This window comes from Gouania willdenowi, chromosome 19 (assembly GCF_900634775.1).
Source record: "Gouania willdenowi chromosome 19, fGouWil2.1, whole genome shotgun sequence".
Taxonomy (NCBI): domain Eukaryota; kingdom Metazoa; phylum Chordata; class Actinopteri; order Blenniiformes; family Gobiesocidae; genus Gouania; species Gouania willdenowi.
The window spans coordinates 15,679,610-15,698,576 of NC_041062.1; the positions used below are offsets into that span (position 1 = coordinate 15,679,610).

Genomic DNA, 18,967 nt, shown 5'->3' on the forward strand with positions numbered 1-18,967 from the left:
CAACAAGAACATGTCAACAAGAACACGAGTATCAGATTTGATCTAAAAACCACTCTGATACATAATTTTTTTATATATATTGAGGTTATTTTTCACCGTTTTGCATTTATTTTCTTATTTTTTTCATTTAATTGTAGCATACTCTTAGGTTTAGGGTTAAAATGTCTGTAACCTATTGGTTAAAAATGCATGTGTCGGTTTTTCTCAGTTGGAATTCAAAAAATCAGAGAAACCATGAATTATTGTGCAAATTAAAGTAATTCAGTTGTAGATATCTCCAAATTAATACACAAATTCAATGAAACTCCAGGGCGCACATTTTCCCATGCTTATATCGCAAGACGCCAGTCATGTTTTTAAAATATCAAATTGTTTAAAGAACTCTCAATTTTTCCAAAATCCTGCCATTTTCTTCAAATAATTCCCCAAATTCCATAAAAATGTGTCACAAAATCAAATAAATGGAATGTGATGATCAAGCAGAGACTGATATATGTCACTTATTGCTTTGATATTATCAGTGTTGTACATATTTTATCATTTATTTATACGTGGAAGTACAAACTACAGCACAATAATGATTAAAGATAGGGCAGGCGATTTTCTCCACACTTTCTAAGTTTTTGGTTGAAATTGTCTTTATGTCCTGAAATTAAGATTTGATGTGCTCTGAAAAAGGAACAAAGAACATCTGTCATCTGTAGCAGCTGTAAACCTGTAATAACTTCGACCAATGGAAAAAAACTAACCGTTTTTTTTTTTTTTTTAACCAATCACGTCTCCCTGCTCGTTCTCAATCCCTCGCTTGCACGAGCTCACACTAAAGTTTAGTGTTTACTCACTGCTGAATGAGACGACAAAGTTTCTACACAATACAAGCGATGAGCTGAGCTCCTCTTCTGCAGCAGCTGTGCGCATGCATGTGAGTGAGACAGAGCGGAGGGGGAGGGGCGTGAAGGTGGAGCCGTCGAAGAAGCTACATTCAAACTCATGCTAGCTTTTGAGAATCGCCTACCCTATTTTTAAATTACTAAATTTCCCCCTAAAATCTGCGTCCCACTTATAATAAACTGCTCCGTATTTGGCCCCTGAACTAAAATGAGCTTGCCACCCTCGCCTTAGACCTACTGTATGGTTATTAATGGGCATATAAATGTTTTCCAAGTGTGAATGATCATGGAACCATGGACGTTAAGCTCATCCTTGTCTTTGCTCTGAATGCTTTCTCACCTTGAACTGTAACTGACCTCAGGTCTGTTCCTGCCTCTTACAGCACAGGTGCAGCAGTGAGCAGCAACCCCCGCACCCCACACCACCAGCACCCCCCTTCAGCCCCCTTCTCCATACCTACAGACACTGACGGCAGCCTGCGGACGGCCCGTGCTCTGCCACACCTCCAGGAGCTGGCCACGCCCCCCCGCCCCCCCCCGCTATCATCCCGCGGTCACTCGCTGTATTTGCCTCATCTCCGTGCTCGTCTCCAGTGGTGTAACATTAGCCCGCTCGTAGTGTGAGGGACATTTCTCAAAGGACGGATCTTCTTCTTTTCTATGAATTCTTCTGGAATCAGGATGTCCTTTTAGTCCTAGCTGTAATTTATTGTCACATTTCTTAATTGTTGAGGAACTGAACACGACGAGAGAACCTTCACGGGTTCCGTCGCGTTGCATTGAAAACGGAGTAAAAATCTCCGTCAAACGTTTTCTTGTGATCAATTTTCCTTTAGAATGTCATTCGTTTGACTTGTAAGCTACTGCTTTTACAACTGGCCATTTAAATGTAGACTGAGTTTGTACAGATTTGACTGTAGACATAGTTTGATCTTTGATAAACATTTGCAGTGATCCATCGAACCCTAATTCAACTGACAAACGCACGGTCTGTGCTACATGTGGATCTCATGTTCTTTGCCGACGACGTACCCGTTTCTTTGAGACCTTGTAGATTTCTTTGTAAGAAAGACTGCGTCACTACTTTCTTCCTAGATTGTAAGTGCAAGGTTTACAATTTTTTAGAAACTACTCTTGCTCAGATCTTTTACCACATGACTGTTCTGTCATTTAAAGTGCTTTTTGTTATTTTTTTAAATTCCTTGGTATCTGCAGGCTGTGCAGGGAACAGGATGGCGATGGACGAGCTGTTTAAGGACTTTTGGAATGTGCCGTATCTTTGAGTCGAGTGTTGGGCTTTATGTGGCGGTGTGTGTGTGTAAGAAGTGCTCTGGTTAAGTAGGGTTAAGAAGGCATGTGATTGTGTAGATGTTTGCTAATCTCCCACATCCCGCCATCAGTGATGTACTTTAAATGAATTTGGAAAAGTAGAAACCAAGTGGACACGAAGCAGCACAAACGACAGGGTTCAATAATAAAAATCACAATATGCAATAACAGTGCCCCTTTTCACTGGAGCTAACATTTTGAAGGAAAAGTGCCTGTTTTTGTCATCCATTCCTTAATTTGGTGGAAAGTGTATCAAGTTAGCGTTTTGTGGTAGTTTGGGCTTTGACGCAACGACGTGTGATGGGGTTGTGATCATAAATGCATTGTATATTTTTCTACTTGTTTTTGATTTTGACCCTTGAGCTGGTCTAGAGGTTGGTGATGTATGCGTTAAAGGTGCTTCAGCGTGCGTTCGAGTCGCTGCAGAGCAAAAGGCAGTTATTTTTAGGTCTTTCATCAAAGCACAAAAAGGTTTCATTTGAAGATAAATTAAAAAAAAATGTATCAATGAACTCTCATTTTTTAAATACTTTGTAAGATGCTTTATATATAATATTTAAATGGAAGAACTTGTAAAATCACACTAAGTCTCTTTTTTCCAGTCATTTTCAGTACATTTGCTATAACTAGGAAGTGGAATTAAGTGTATTATCGTCAGTGGATTATAAAGAAAGGTCAAGGATAAATAAAACTAGATAATTTGCATTTCCTGAAGAAAATGCCAGTGAAGATGCAGGATCCATCTGCAACTTTCACAGAACCAGCTTTTATTCTGAAAGGATATAACCCCTCTGAGTCAGAATTACCCCTCTGATCAGTATAACCCTCAGTATATATCTCTGAATCAGTATAATGCCACCGTTTCATTAGGTTTAAGTGGGAACATTTAAATTTACTGTTGCCAATTAATCAATTAGCGTTAAATTTATGAAAACTTGAGAACAAATATATTGAAAATATTTTCAGAAGTGTTTCCCAATGTCAATGATATTTTCCTCGGCGTATCACTTAAAATATTTCCTTGCTGCGTTCGTTAGCAATAGCCAGTAAATTAGCAAACTTGTACTGTGTTAGCTTCCTTGCTAATATTTCAGAATTATCTGTCACTTTTGCTTATGGCGATAACACATTTTTGGGTTTTTTTTCTTGTTTTTCTTCTACATTTGGTAATTAGCATGTTAGCTTAGTCACTTACCCATAGGTGTACTAACACTGCATGCAAACGTTAATGTAGCATGTTAGCTTAGTCACTTAGCCTTAGGTGTACTAACACTGCATGCAAATGTTAACGTAGCATGTTAGCTTAGTCACTTGCTAACACTACATGCATACACTAATGTAACATGTTAGCATAGTCACTTAGCCATAGGTGTACTAACAAACATGCTTGTTTTCTACACTTTTTCAACAATTCATCACTTTATTCATGTTTGTTTATTAAACTACACTTTATTTTTCAAGTATTTCATAATCTTATCAGCACTTTGCTCATAAGTATTATGTTAGCAAGCAACTCTTTTTTTTATTTTGGTCCACAAGCTAACGTATTTGTGAGAATAATTTAAACTTTTCCTTTCATTCTATCAATCGACGATTCAAATTGAAGCGAGTTACGAGTTGGGCTAATCCTAAGCAAGTTTCTGACTACTTTAGGTCGGCTTTGATGATCTACCTCTTGCTGAATTTCTGCCAGTTCTTGCAAACACTTGTTCGCCTGCAGAGTTATCTATCTACAACATGTGAATAACAGATTCCATTATTTATTTATTTGAAAGTGTACTATTTGTCCGTTTCAACAGACTTCTAGTTTTGTACATTGTGTACTTCACCTATAAGTAAACGTTATTCAATTGTTTTCTTTTCTTCTGTTTGTTATTATGAACCTAACTGTGCAATACCTTCAGCAAACTGTGCTAGTTGTATGTGACAGGCCTAGTTATTGTTCACTGTCCCCTGAAGGTAAAGGATAACGGTACTGTCGATCCACATCTTTTTAGAAAACAAATAAAATCCTTCTTTTTTTTTTTTTTTTATGATTTATTTACAGTCATGTTACCCACCAAATCAATGTCGTGATGCAAAAAAAAAAAAAAAACCAGAAGGTTCTTTGACTCACTCGTGTTCAGTAGAATTATTGACTGGTTTTAAAGAATAATATAAAAAGAGAAAATCGGTGCGTAAATACCGATTAGTCATATGTATGTGCAGGTTTATGATGTTTGCAGGGGAATCCAGACTTACAGACTTTGGAGAATCTCTGGATTTGCGTGTCCTGAAAACTGCAACCAATAGAAAAAGAAAAAAAAAGGCACTACTACAATCCATGCACTGGGATCTGATGATGCCACCACTAAAGAAATTACAAATAAAAGAAATACACTTTGAAATGAGACTGAGTTTTGTGTTTGTTAAAACCAAGTGATGATACTGTTTTACCATTTATTTCTAGGGTTGCAATTGCCTGATTGTAATTGTCACTTTTTGTGTGGTTAAAATAAAATGTATGTTGCGTGTATTGCATCAGATAGTGATTACCGTTTAAACTCCTTTCATAGTTAGCTGTTAGCTACCTAACTAGTTAGCTGTTTTTTTAGCATAAATTTGATATTGTTCATGTCAACCATAGTTAATTTATTTGTATTTATTTATTTGGGACAAAAAAAACGTGCAACTATTATTATCGCGACAGTAGCTACATTTCCATTATCCATTGAAATGCGCAAAATCTAAATATTGCAATAAAAACTGGTAATGGAAATGCCAGATTTTCTAGTTTTTACGCATTCTTGAAGAGGAAATTCAGACGTTTTGATATTGAACTGTGTCGCAAAAGCGCTAAGGAAACACTTTACGCAATTACACGTCACAGGATGTATCGTACCTGGTCACATGACCACTTCTCTCAGAGAAAAAAATTAGGCGCTACGTGTGGAAAGAAGAGGAGACCGAGACATTTTTTAGCGTATCAAAAAAATCAGTTCTGCCATATTAGACATTAGTCCATCTTCCTGCAGAAAAGTCTCATGGGATTCGATTTCATGAGAGTTATGAGGCTCCCAAACAACCTTCAATGGAAACACCTTCAAAACGCAATTATACTGTACTTTGCAGAAACAAAATAAATATCCCTTTTATTTTGCGGAATACTGGTAATGGAAATCTGAATTTCGAAAAAACTCAAATATCGCTAGGTTTTTACGCATTCTTCAGTAGTTTTTCAGACCTTTTGATTTTGAAATATATCACAAAAGCGCAATGGAAACGTGTTCAAAGCGCAGTAATACATTGCCGAAACATTGCTTTTATTTTACGAAAAACTATAAAGGAAATGTAGCTCGTGTCAAGTTTCCCTGTGAGATCATGTATGTGTATGTGTTTTGTGTATCATTCCACATTACAATAGTTCCCAGGCAGTTTCAGTCCATTCAGTGTCTAATTCAAACCATTCCATCTGAGTGTAAATGCATTTATTCCCATACATACCAGTTTATTACACAAGTGGAAACCCATAATAAATAAGCACCAGTGCAACCAACACTGTGAAAAGGAGGCTGTGTCTAATCATGGCAGTATTACTGAACTGTGTTAAGAGAATTGACATGTGCACGTGTGCAAAAAAATTCAACATTATCCTTCTTATAATATATAGAATTAGTCAGAGTCACAACCCCAAGCATTCTTTCACTTTGAATGCTTTAGGAAAATAATCACTGTTTAAGCCATGGGTGTCAAACTCATTTTAGTTTAGAGACCAATTACGGGCCAGTTTGATCTTAAGAGGGCCACAGATTTTAGGTGGAAAAAAGAGCAAATTCAGCATTAATGTTTCCTGGTTTGCACTAAAAATGATGACGTATGTGAGTAAATCAGTCCCTGCAGGATTTTCACTTAAATCTCCCTGATTTTGGGAAATTTGTTGAATAATTTGAGGGAATTTGCAAGATTTTGAAAAAAATGTAGTTAAGAATTACTGCCGTCATGTGATATAAGAAGTGGAAAACTGAGCTCTGCAAATATTGGGGAGTTTAATTGAATGTGTGTATTTGTAGGAGCTGAGATATCTACAACTGAAATAGTTTGTAATTCACAAAAAAAAAAATGTCTTACTTTTTCGAGCGGGCTGAATTTGATGCTCTAAAGGGCCGGATTTGGCCCCCGGGCCTTGAGTTTGACACAGATGGTTTAGGCAGATTGAGATTACATTTCAAATGTTTCCACTACATGCAGTCACCCCCGTCTGATATTGAATCTGTTCCTAAGGGCTGCTTTAATAAACAACACATTACATTCACTTTACGGGATTACATTCAGAATTCAACACTTCCATTCAACTCACAATAATTGGCACCTCAATGGATTATTGAGCATCAGCAGTTTGTCTCGTTTTCAAAACCCTAAACAATCAACGCAGCCACTGTTTGTACAAAAGGCAAATAAACGCAGTACATCCATGAACAAGCATACGCTACATATTTCCTTTCCTTGAAGGCACAACCAGGAAACTCCATTGTTTCTCAGAGGGCAGTGGTTCAGCTTCATGTGCCAAAATCAACATGGCTTCCAGTCTGAGAGCTTTGGTTTCTCTACTCACGCCCCCGACTGAGTTGGGTGGCCTGTACCTTTAAAGGTGTGTCGACATCAGATCTGAGAGAATCAGCCCACAACATGGACTCAGATAGTGGTACAGTTAGTGGTATAGGAGGCACTGGAAAGGCCTGAGAAACCAGTATATAAAGAGGCAGCTGTGGCTAAAGTCTCACCTGTAACCGCGTCGATATCACTCCCAACATTGTTCTGTTAATTCATGCAAAAATGGCTGCAGTAAATATGGAACATTATAAATGACAAACAAGTGAAATCACCCGGTTTACCAATGCTGAGGTGCTGTCATTTAGTTTGGATTTTTATTTTATGTTTTTGTGTGTTGTACAGGATACTAAAAATATTCAAAATATCCATTAAGTTAATTTTCATAAGATAACTATGCAGGTGAAGAGCATACTATGGTATATTCTACAGTGGCTATTTTTATTTATTTATTTTGTTCAAACCGGAATTATTAGCTAGTTTTTAGCTAGCTAGTTAACTTTGACATTGTCTCGACGACACAAGCTACTTTTACATTTTAATTCAGACTTGAGCGAATAAAACTTATCCAAAGAGCAAAAAATAAAAGTAAAAAAAAAACATGTAATCTGCTTGATGTTTTTTTTTTCTTTGTTGAAAGAAGGTAACCAGCTGTTAGCGTTAGCCTCTTGTTAAGCTAGGCTCTCTAGTAGGGTGACCATACCTCTAGATTTACCCGGACGTGTCCTCTTCACGTCTTCTCCGGACCGTTTGGACAGATTTCAATGATAGCTGAAAATGTCCGGGTTTCCCAGAAACCCTGAACGCATCTTGGAGAACAAGTTAATGTAAAAGACCGTAACTCTGCTAATATTAGATCTGAGCTAAGCTAAGAAGCCGCTTTGTTTTGAAGAAACCGTCACACACGCAGAAAGACTGAAAGAGACCAAATATCGGTGGAATTAATTAAAAAAAACCCTCCTGGATGATAAAACCTCCATGGAGGTTCAGAGAAACTTATCCTATGGGAAGTTAAGGTCATAGTTATTTATTGAAGTGTATATTTAATGATTATTTAATGTTCTGTAAGCTTTAATGTTTTGATGTTTTTTTGTTTTTTTCTTTATAGTTTTAGTTTCTAGGAGGAGATGTTTCTCATTTTTTCAATAACAGAGTTTTTTCAAGGACCAATTGTTGTAATGCATAAAATTGACTTGACTCGCCACTAATTTGAGATCATTTTTAAAATCTTTGTCAAAGAGAGAGATTCATTTTTAAACCTTAAAGACAATAAAAAATGTAATTATCTACCATATTATATTTTGCTGTTACAAGGTAGATTCAAGAAAACGTCAAGTACTTTGAGTATGTCGAGGTCGGCCCAAGTTTCCTCTTTTTGGGAAATGAAAATATGGTCACCCTACTCTCTAGCCTTTTTTCAAAGCTTTAGTTCCACCTGTTTGCTTTAGCTTTTTGTTTCACACCGAGTTGAATAAAGTTTTTAGTCTTAAAGTAAAGATGTATAAGCCTAACTGATGAACTATTGGTTTCAGATTAAAAAATCAATTGAGTTGTATGCATTTTCAAGTGAGTCGAGAAGAAAATGTAGGTTGCAACACCAGAGAAGAGAAAGTGTTTTTGCAAATGTAGTGGTAAGGATGTTCTCTCAGTACAGAGAATGTCAGAGGTAAAAACAAACTGGAGCACCATAACACGGAGCAGCATCACAGTTGTTTCAAATACTGCTGTCATATCAACCCTGGATTCTTTTATTCAAAGTCAGTCCCTCCAACAGATCCAAGGGTTGCGTCCTCATTATGACCTTGAAGCTTTCCCTGAATGTGCAGGAACATGTTCCCCTCATTTCTCTGTCAGTTCATCAAGAACATTCCCAAGAGAGGATTAGCTGAATTGAAGTTTTCCAAAGTAAACGGCCTTGACTGTTAGAAAAGTGTCAGATGTCACTAGTCCTCGCCCCCAGGGCCAGATCCCCGAGTGTAGAGAAGAAGTCCTCCATCTCTTTCTCGAGAAGTCGGTTGCGGTTCTCGGCGTCTTCTCGAGCTCGCTCAGAGTTCCGTAGCTTGATCTCTAACATGCGCTGCTTCTTCCTTTCTTGCTCCATCTCTTGTTCCAGTCGTTCCATCTGAGCACACAGAGCAGAGCTGGACTCCTCCAGTCTGAGGGGAGGCGGAAAGGTCAGAGGTATTAGCCGTTGAACAAAGACTGGACACAATCACTATCAACTGTTTGGCTTAACTGAGCCTACTTTGGTAATTGCTGTTATTGATTTCTGACCTGATTAAAACTTTAAGGAAGAGAAGGAAAGCTTGAGTTGTCGTCTTAACAGCAAGCATACACATACAATTTTTGGCATATTTTTAGCAGATATTTCATTTGCGCGACTATTTTTGATATCGGGCCGAGTCTCTTTTTTTAAAGCTTCTCCGCAAATAATGGAACAAATTGCCAAGGCAGCGCATTTCTTTTTGTTTAGCATTGAAAGTGTCTATCCACTTCCGCTTTCTTTTTCATCTTCTGTTTTAATGGTGACGTTTCAGAGTTCATCATCTTCTTCTAATTTTTCTGTTGCCTTTCCGGATACAAGCCTCAGACGTGTCGTGTATGGACGTACAGTGTGAGCAGTCGGGTTTCGTCAGCGTTTCGGTTCATATCGTGTGAGAACATGAATTGTGAGCTGGAAACATTCTGATTCTGCATTTGAGTCGCACAATTAGAGGTGAAGCTGAGTACAACGATTGAAAAAAATTGCACAGTGTATGCCTTCCTTAAGTGGAACAATGAAGTACTTACTTTTGGATCCTGGCCTCGTATGTCCTCCGTTGCTTCCGCAACTCGTCCTTCAGCCCGTCCACTGCACTGCTCAGCGTCACGTTAGTCTCGTCTCCGTCTTCGGACGTGATGATGGATGGTACCCCCGCAGCGGCAGCCATGTTTACGTTGTCGCTGCAGGCAGCACTGCTGCTGCTACACAGCTCCATGGCCTCACAGCTGTCCTGCTCCGAGCTGTGGTTGGTGGTGTTGGTGGAGCCCCCTCCGTCCTGTCCTCCGTCAGCCTCCCCCTGGCTTTCAACCCAATCCCCCTTTTCTCCACCCTCCCCATCGCCCCTGCTGTTCTGCTGAGCCGAAGGTTCACTCCCAGAGTCGGGGACGGAGATCTCGCAGGAGGACGTGGACCACGGAGTGCTGGACACACTGGGGACGCTCCCCATGCTGGAGGAGGTGACGTTGTCGTAGGTGGATAGTCTCTGAGAGGAGCCTGTGGAATCACGGTCACGAGCCGAGCGCTCGCCAGAGGAGGTTCGTCGATGTCCTCGTAAGGATGACAAACCATTAATTAACCAGTTACCAGAGGACACGCTGACTGCGTCTCCCACTGAGCACACGGCGCTGTTGGGCTTGGCTTGAGGCTGAGCGCGAGGAGCTGACGAGCTTTTGAACGAGTACTTCCACGAAGGCAAAGCCTTGGCTTGTTTACTGGGGCTCACCATAGTCTCTCCCTTCCCTGAGGAGGAAGGTGTTTTCTGTGTGGTGTTTGGGGTCTGGGTGGGGGTGGCAGCTGCACAGAGTTTGGCATCCAGAGACGAGACACTGCTGTGCAGGTCGGCCTCTGCGTTGGTCACGGGGCAGCTCTGCAGGTCCTCCTCAGAGATCCAGGCTCCCAGACTGCAGTGCTGGAGCTGATGGCCTGGGACGAGAGGGTCAGAGTGAGGCGGCGTGAGGCTCCCTGAGTACAAACGCTGATGTTCCCTGATGAGGATTGTCATTAGATGCTGCACAAGGCAAGTACCTGGGAAACAGGAAGCACCATCAGGATGTAGCACAATGTCTTTCAAGATTTTTCTGATGGGATTAAAGCACAATTTAGGCATTATTCAATTATATAAAAAATAAATGTACAGTTGTAGCCTACTGACAAAAACTTTCAGTTACATTACTTAGGACCAAATTTTGTGCTTCTTTCATATGATATAAAATGCACTATGCAACAGAAGGCGCTTTGGAAAAAACTGAATTCACATCCTGAAATTGAAATGGCCACATTGTTAATATTTTCTAATTTGTATTTGTTTATTTCACACAAAATCAAGTGGAAATTGCAATGTGACAGGAAATACACCCTCAGATGTATGTTTAGGGACAATATCACGCATTTACTTGCAATTTTTCACCATGATCCCCAATTTCCATTGGATACGTAACTCCGCAACAGATACGCAGACCAAACTATTTTTGCTGCAGCAGCGATGCATAAATTCAGCAAAGATAAGCTTGCGTGGGACAGAAGGTAGTGTACAAACAGAATAAAACATCTGGTTTATTTTAAAAATAAAATACTCCATGTTCAAGGTGGATTGTATTTCCATCCATTTTACGACCTGCTTGCTCCTATTCTTCTGTTACCTATTTCCAGCTTTCTTCATGCCCTAGGCAGGGCTACACCCTGGACAGGGTGGCAGTGGATCGTATTTCACGTATAAATATTGCACTTATCTATGGTTGAATCACAATAATCTCCACAAAAGCGGAAGATCTACAGGGCAGGACTGAGTCAATTTCCTTCTGCTCCTCTCCAAGGACACAATGAACTGTTTGTATGGCTTTGTGGTTCTATTTGTCTTGACTACAACTCGCTATATCACAGGATTATGCGTGAGTTAACGAGATCTCCTGAGTCCTTGCCGCAACAGATACGCATCACAGACGCGGGTGGTTCGAATTGACGGACAGCGGATTACGCAGCAGTTACGCAGCGGAGATGTTGCAGAGTATTACGCATCCAGTGGAAATCCGGTGTAAAATGGATAGCCTAATGTGTAGAAACTTTAGCAAATGTAAAGACTCATGCAAATTCTGGTTCAGATGGCCTTTACTGTTTCAGAACGTGAATTCCGTATTTTCCATCCGTTTTATGCGACCGGCTAAAATCCAACCCGAGTGTGTCAGACTCACAATGAAGAGGTTATGCTACCTCGGCTTTAACTGTCCATACCTTCCATAATAGTGACCGGATCCTCCATCTTTGGTCGAAGGATATTTGGTCCAAATACGGTGGCGAGGTTCTGCACACTCATCTTGTTTTCATTACAATGGGACTGGACTTCATCCAGGAATCTATGTGGATATTAAAGAGTGAGGCGAAGCATCAAAACCAGAGTTTACACCAGTTACACCAACTAGGGAGTGTTGACGTACTTGCATATGTACTTCAGCAGGTTATAGTTTGGTAGAGGTAGAGTGCTGACTTGCTTTTCGAGCTCCTGGACCCCCTGATGGTGGAGAATTTAAAAAAATTTATTTTAAGTCCTTCATTGTCCTGACAAAGAGTACAGAGAAGGAGCTGTGAACCAACCTCCTCCTCGTCTTTGGCCAACAGCTGAGCACAGGTCAGGAAGTCCTCGTACTTGGAGAAGGGAATAACGGGCTCAGGCAGCTCTCGCAGATATAACTTCAGCAACGATGCCACCGTGTGGACGTCTGTGTTACTGCAAAGCAGAAATATAATCAGCAGGGCCCAGTTTTTCAAAAGTAATCATCTTAGATTTTGGATAACGGATTGGATAAAATCTTAAAAATGGGCTTTCAAAAGAAATATGGATTAAGTCATCGGATTAGATCACATAATCCAATCTTGGTTTTGATCCTGATCAAACCACTAGTTTGGATTTTTCAGAACTTTTTAGTAGGATTGGGGTCACTTTGAGCTAAAAAAAAATCAAGATCAAAATGAACCCATCAGAAGCCCGGTTTTTCAAAAGGTTTAATCCGGATAAATTGATCAGATACTTTGAGCCGGTTTTTAAAGCGACATCGGATTGGATCAATCTGATCCGGATAAAAACTTTTCAGGATCACCAAATCTGGATGCCACTGCCATTGCTTTATCATCATTGCATGCATCACATAAAAAAAAACCCCAAATATATATATATATATTTTTATTAATATACATCAATTAGTGACAGAAGTATATATTTTTGATGTTGTCAATATTGACAACTGTTTAGGGGATTATTTTATGAGGCCAAACTCTTTCTACTTTGCTATAGACCTATACTGTTATAGCCTATAATCACTGTAGACTGACAGATGAAGAAATCTAATTATAACCTTATGAATAAATTGGAATTGTAGGTTATACTGCATGATCCAAATACAGTTGTTAATTGTTAAACTATTAAATTTTCATTACATTTTGTGCCTGAAATCCACTCTGTATCCACCCTTCAGTTTAATCAAGATTTTTTTTGGCTCAAACTTCTGATAAACCCAAACTAAAGGTTTGATCCGGATCAAAACCAATGATCTAATCCAATAACGCAATTGTTTTTTTTCATTTGAAAAACCAATTGTCAAGATTGGATCCATTCCGTTATCCAGAATCCGAGCTGATTACTTTTGAAAAACTGGACCCGGGTGATAAATGACTGCTGATCATCTTCGTGTCATGTGACCTCACAGCCTACCTGTCAAACAGAGGCTTGTCCCCACAGTCGAAGGCTTCCTGTAGCTCTCTGACAAGGTTGGCCTGTCCTGGCATCCTGAAGAGCCCCTCCTCATCCAAACCTCTGTCCCTGATGAAATCCACACACTGCTCCACCAGCAGCGGGGCCAGGCGGGGGCCAAACTTCTTCTCATACTGGACCGTGTCCTCAAGACGCTGGCCGAAGATCCCTGAGGAGACACGGACAGATATCCGATGAAAAGCCGTCATCAGCGTGTTCAAAAATGTGCGTTCTGGTGTTTTATGCTGGTTGGATCCCATCAGGTGTTTACTAGTGAGTGGTTGAGAGGCCCCTGACTGCAGCTTGCAGTACGGGGCGCCGCTCAACATTCAATAAACCAGTCGCGTTCAGACTTACATTAAACCTTACCCTAACCCTTAACCCATATCTATTTTGTATGCCTATAGAATTATGTAACATATACAATTATTTAAATGGCACAATTTATTTATTTTGAGGTGGATTATTTTTAAATGTATAAGAATCACACAGCATAATAGCATGCTGAAGTTGAGCAGCGTTGAGCTCCGCCCCGAACTGCGGACTGTAGTCAGGGGTACTTCCAGTGCTTTGCTGAAATGGCAAAATACTTGAATAAGAAATGAATGGTGCAAGTATTGAAGTTGCTTCCGTAGAGTTCTTGAGTTCTCCTCCAACGTCTTGCGTCTTTTTACGTCGTGACGTCATCTTCGAAGGTCTTAAAAGTAACAAGCTCATATTTTTTGCATTCTTTGAAATGAAAGTACAGATATTTACTTCCAGGAGTAAAAGTAAAAAGTCGCCAAAAAAAAAAAAACTCAAGTGAAGTTTAGATACTAGAAAAAAATGACTTAAGTACAGTAATGAAGTATTTCTGATATATCCTACTCAAGTAGAAGTACTGTTAGTTGATTGAAATAGTCCTATATAACATACTCAAGTACAAGTAAAAAGTAGCTCAATTAAATAGTACTCAAGTAAAAGTTTCACGGTTGGGTGTAGAAATGTAACAAATGACTTAACTTCTTTTAAAACCTTCTTAAGTACAAGTAAAATGACTGATTTAGAAATATACTCAAAAGATTACAAATACCCATAAAAGCAACTCAATTACAGTAATGTGAGTACTTGTAATCAATTACTTTCACCTCTGCTTGTCACCTCTGGTGGTTTGAATGGGCGTCCTTGGTGCAGATCTCCAGTGTAACCAGTGTAACCAGTGGTTTGTCTGCAGCAGTCACAGCTGAGCCACAGCTCCCTGTAATGTCCATCACTGAGTGAACAGTAGCTGCACAGCTGCAGGGAGCTCCTCCCCAGCCCACATCTCACCAGTTTGCTCCAGTTGGGCTCAGGCATGGGTTCTAATCCTGCCTTCACACTCACAGCTTCCAGCAGAGGGTCCGGGGCCACTGTGGACCCTCTATAGGCTGCAGACAGATCTATTCTGAACTCAGAGACGAACCCCCACAGGCTGTGAAATAACACACGAGCAGTGCACACAGGCTGCTGGTGTCCAACCTCAGAATACACATTTTACTGTTAACCCTCGGAGCATCTTTGGTACCAAAAGTGACATTTTAGGTGTTTTTATTTCTTTGGCTATAAATATTTCCAGTCATTTTAAAGGCTTAAAGCTGTTTGAAATCTTGCCACTATTGTTTTGTTGTTTATTTATGTTTATTATTGTGTATTAGAAGTATATTTCCGGTTGATTCCTGGGTTGGAAAAACATAAAAGAAGCTCTTACTAAATAAATAGGGAGGCCAGATGATCATATGTTCAACATTTATGTTTGCATTCAGAATAATGAGGAATCTGAGCATTACGTAACACAAGGAATAGTAAAGGGTTTGTGTGTTTTTGCGGTGGTTAAGCATTCTCTTCTTTCATTTTTGTTTACTCTTATTCTTGTTCCGTGTGTTTTTATTGCACCTTTGTGTTTTTGTAGTCATTTTGTGTATTTTTATTGAAGTTTTGTGCGTTATTTGAGTAATTTTGTGCGTTTTTGGAGTCGTTTGTGTGTCTTCTTGTCATTTTGTGTTTATTTTTCTGCCATTTTGTGCATTTTTATAGTAGTTTTATGCGTTATTGGAGAAATTAAGTGTGTGTTTTTTTTGGTCAATTCAGTATTTTCTGTCATTTTGTGTATTTTTGTGGATGTTTTGTATAATCTATAAATCTAGTACTTTGAGCCTTCATATTGCATTTTTTGTGCAGTATTTGCTTAATTGCAAAGTCCTTGTGTATTAAAAGTGTATAGAAAAGGAGATGGTTGGGTTCGATTATAATTGTAATCACTTACTTTATTAATTAATAACAATTATGGCATAATTATAATTGTAATTTTAAAAATCTATTGCTGTCATTGTCGTAATTACATTGTAATTGAGTTTAGATAATTTGCCTTGGAATAATTGGAATTGCCATACAAAGAAAATGTAATTAACCCAAACTCTGATATGCAGATGTTCAAATTTGCCCCATTGACTCCACCTGTAACCACATATTTTTCACATAATGCAATCATGACATTTAATTATGCTTTTAAAATTAATACCTAATAGATCTAAACCACCACCTTCAAAATAAAGGGACAATATGTTTTAGGTGTAATGACCCCCTACCAATCTGAGACCATCGCAGGAAGTTTTAGAGAAATTTCAGTGACCAGAACGTCATAAAATGGTTTTATATTATATAAAATAGTGATGTGAATATGTTTGGGATCTAGGAATAATATATGAAAGGTCAGAAAATAAACCAATATCACTGCAAAACATTTAATTCTATCAAAAATGTGAAGAAAAACTATTTTACACCTGAAATAATGAGTAAACTAAAATGCTGATTTGGGTTTATAGGCTAATATTAAACAAGACTGTGTTCCTATTACCCATGATGCAATTGGAAAATGATGTGTGAAATGTCTCAGGTTACAGGTAGGAAAGAGTGATGACTTTTTTAGAAAAGCTTTTCACCTTCAAAATAAAATGAAGGTATTTATAATGTCAGATAAAGACAGACGTAGATACAGTTTAAAACAAGTCCTATAATGAACCCATGATGTCATCCACTGTATGACTGCGGTATGCTGCTCTCCCAGTTTAATATAGTGTGAACTGGTAACCCAACACGATGCTGTTGGGTTCATTTTTGTAGCCACACACAGAGCAGCAGGCTTTTATTTCTGGCTTCATGTGGATCAGAGCTGACAGGGTGGGAACTAATGACACTTAGTGAGGAAAGAGAGACACTTTGGCAACATCCAAGTAGGAAAACATGAGGAATGTTTGATTCCTGGGTTGGAAAAACAGGAATCGTTGTGTGTTTTTGTTTCATCCTTGTGTTTTTTCAGAGTTATTGTGTTCTTTTTCATGCCATTTTGTGTGTTTTTGGAGTCTTTGTGTATTTATCTTTCACGTTTGTGTTTTTTGGAGTCATTTTGTGCATTTTTATTCAAGTTTTGTGCGTTATTGGAGTAATTGTGTATGTGTTTGTAGTCATTTATGTGTTTCGTCATCATTTTCTGTTTTGTGTATTCTGTCATGTTGTGTGTATTTTGATTTATTTTTTGTGTATTTACTTTGTGTGTGTTTTGTGGAGTTATGCATTTTTATTGTAGTGTTGTTCATTATTGGAGTCGTTTTAGTGTTTTTTTTTTTGTCATTTTGTGCAATTTCTTTTTGTTTTGTGCATTATTGAAATAATTGTGTTTTTTTTTGTCATTTTGGTGTTTTTTTGTCACTTTGTGGGTTTTTCAGCCATTTTGGACATTTTCATTGTATTTTGTATGTTTTATTGGAGTTATTCTCTCTGTTTCTCGAGTCCTTTTGTGTGTTTTTTTGTAATGTATTTTCCTGGAGTCCTTTTGTTCACTTTTGTTGTCATTTTGTGTGTTTTTGGCATTATTTTGTGTATTTTTGTCCATGTTTTGTATAATTTTGGAGTGATTTTGAGCATTTTAATTATGTAAGTAATTTAGTGTGTTTTTTTTTGTTGTCATTTTGTGTATTTTTGGAGTTCACTTAGCGTTTCTTTTGTGTTTGTGGATTTATTTTGTGCGTTCACTTTTGGGGTTGGACAAAATTAGATGGAGAGCTGCATGTTGCGCGCGTCTAAGTTATAGGATGACAACCTGTTTGATTTAAAGGTTTTGGCGTTACCTCCTCCAAACGGCGCCCAGATGACCCGGCGGATGGCCTTGACCCAGTCGTCCATGTCTGTCTGGGAATTTGCCATAAGCAGAAAGGATTCATGGCTGATGGGGGGGCGATCTTTGTCCCCTGTTCCACCTTTGGACAAGTAGAAAAAGACAGGACAAGCTTTTATTTTGCCAGACCTACAATCTATTTACAAAGTTTAGCTTTTAGCAACAAAGCCGCAAACCAATAATATTAGCTTCTAATAAACACAATGCACAGCTTCATCACAACACATGGGTTTACCAAATGACCAAATTCCAGAAGAATCTGCTCCTTTTCTTCCGGTGTCAAACTCAAGGCCCGGGGGCCAAATCTGTCCCTTGAGAGCATCAAATTCGGCCCGCTCCAGAAAGTACAGAAAAAAATATGAAACATTTTGTAAATGTAAAAAATAGCTCAGTTGTAGATATCTCAGCCTCTCCAAATACAAAAATTAAATCAAAGTTTATAACTTCTTATATGACATGATGGCAGTCATTTTTAACCAACTCTCAATTTTTCCAAAATCTGGCAAATTTTCTTCAAAGTAATTTGACGAAATTTTCCAAATTTTCCAAAATAAGTAAAGATCCTGCAGGGACTGATATACTCACATACTTTATTATTCATATCATTTATACGTGGATGTGCAAACCAGGGCCCATTAATGTTGAATTTGCTCTTTTTCCCACAAAGAAATCTGTGGCCCACTTAAGCTCAAACTGGTCCATATTTGGCCCCTGGACTAAAATGAGTTGGACACCGTTGATAAAGGGCCTTCACTTCTGTGATTGAGGAAAATGGAGAGAAATGACGGAATCCCCTGAGACAGAAATAGCGATATTATTCTGATAATTTAAACAAAATCAAGCAAGAATTTCAACATAACAGAGAATATCCCTCACAATACATACAGGTTTTAGGGAGAATATAACACATTTACATGCAATATAACATACTGTATTAGGTAAAAAAAACTCAGTGATGGCGTCTGATTAGAGAAGGCAGAGAAACAGAAACAAACTACGGACGGAAAGGGGAAACTGATGTGAGTCAACTCTAAACATCTGAGCCTCTGTTTAATCTTTATATTCTGAAAGGTAATAAAACATCTTTGACTCCCGGGGACAGCTGCACAGTTTTAATAACGCTGGAGCTCTTAGCGCTTGTAAATCTCTGCCGTCAGGGAAAAAAAATGTGCAGCTCATAAGAACTCTGTGTGTCCTTGGTTTCACCATACATCCATCCATCTTCTCCTGCTCATCAATGGTCGGGGGTCATGGGGGCAACATCCTCAGCAGCGAGGCCCAGACTTCCCTTTTTACGGCCACTCTGGGGATCCCGAGGCGTTCCCAGGCCACCTCACCAGGGAAGCGCCCTAATCAGGGGCCCAATCAACCTCATCTGGCTCCACTCAATGCTGAGGAGCTGCAGCTCTACTCTGAGCCCCTTGGAGCTTCTGAGCGTGCACTACAGGACCACTTTTCCTCCCTCTCTG

The 18,967-nt window shown here is 39.0% G+C and overlaps 2 protein-coding genes across 4 annotated transcripts in view; one reads left to right on the plus strand and one right to left on the minus strand.

The window, feature by feature from the left end:
* mapk8b (mitogen-activated protein kinase 8b) overlaps positions 1–4,606 on the plus strand; it is a 41,236-nt gene extending 36,630 nt beyond the window's left edge. For 2 of the 3 annotated variants that reach the window (XM_028475373.1, XM_028475372.1), the window contains exon 12: positions 1,274–4,606. In XM_028475373.1, the coding sequence (XP_028331174.1) occupies positions 1,274–1,290 (17 nt within the window). In that variant the 3' untranslated portion in view covers positions 1,291–4,606. The remainder of the gene's footprint in view (positions 1–1,273) is intronic. The other variant, XM_028475374.1, reaches the window with a different exon arrangement.
* A 2,619-nt stretch (positions 4,607–7,225) lies between these two features.
* arhgap22b (Rho GTPase activating protein 22b) overlaps positions 7,226–18,967 on the minus strand; it is a 39,761-nt gene continuing 28,019 nt past the window's right edge. The window contains 7 exon segments of the mRNA XM_028475965.1: positions 7,226–8,962; positions 9,597–10,593; positions 11,797–11,918; positions 12,000–12,076; positions 12,079–12,289; positions 13,271–13,478; positions 17,452–17,580. Coding sequence (XP_028331766.1) covers positions 8,740–8,962; positions 9,597–10,593; positions 11,797–11,918; positions 12,000–12,076; positions 12,079–12,289; positions 13,271–13,478; positions 17,452–17,580 — 1,967 coding nt within the window. The 3' untranslated portion in view covers positions 7,226–8,739.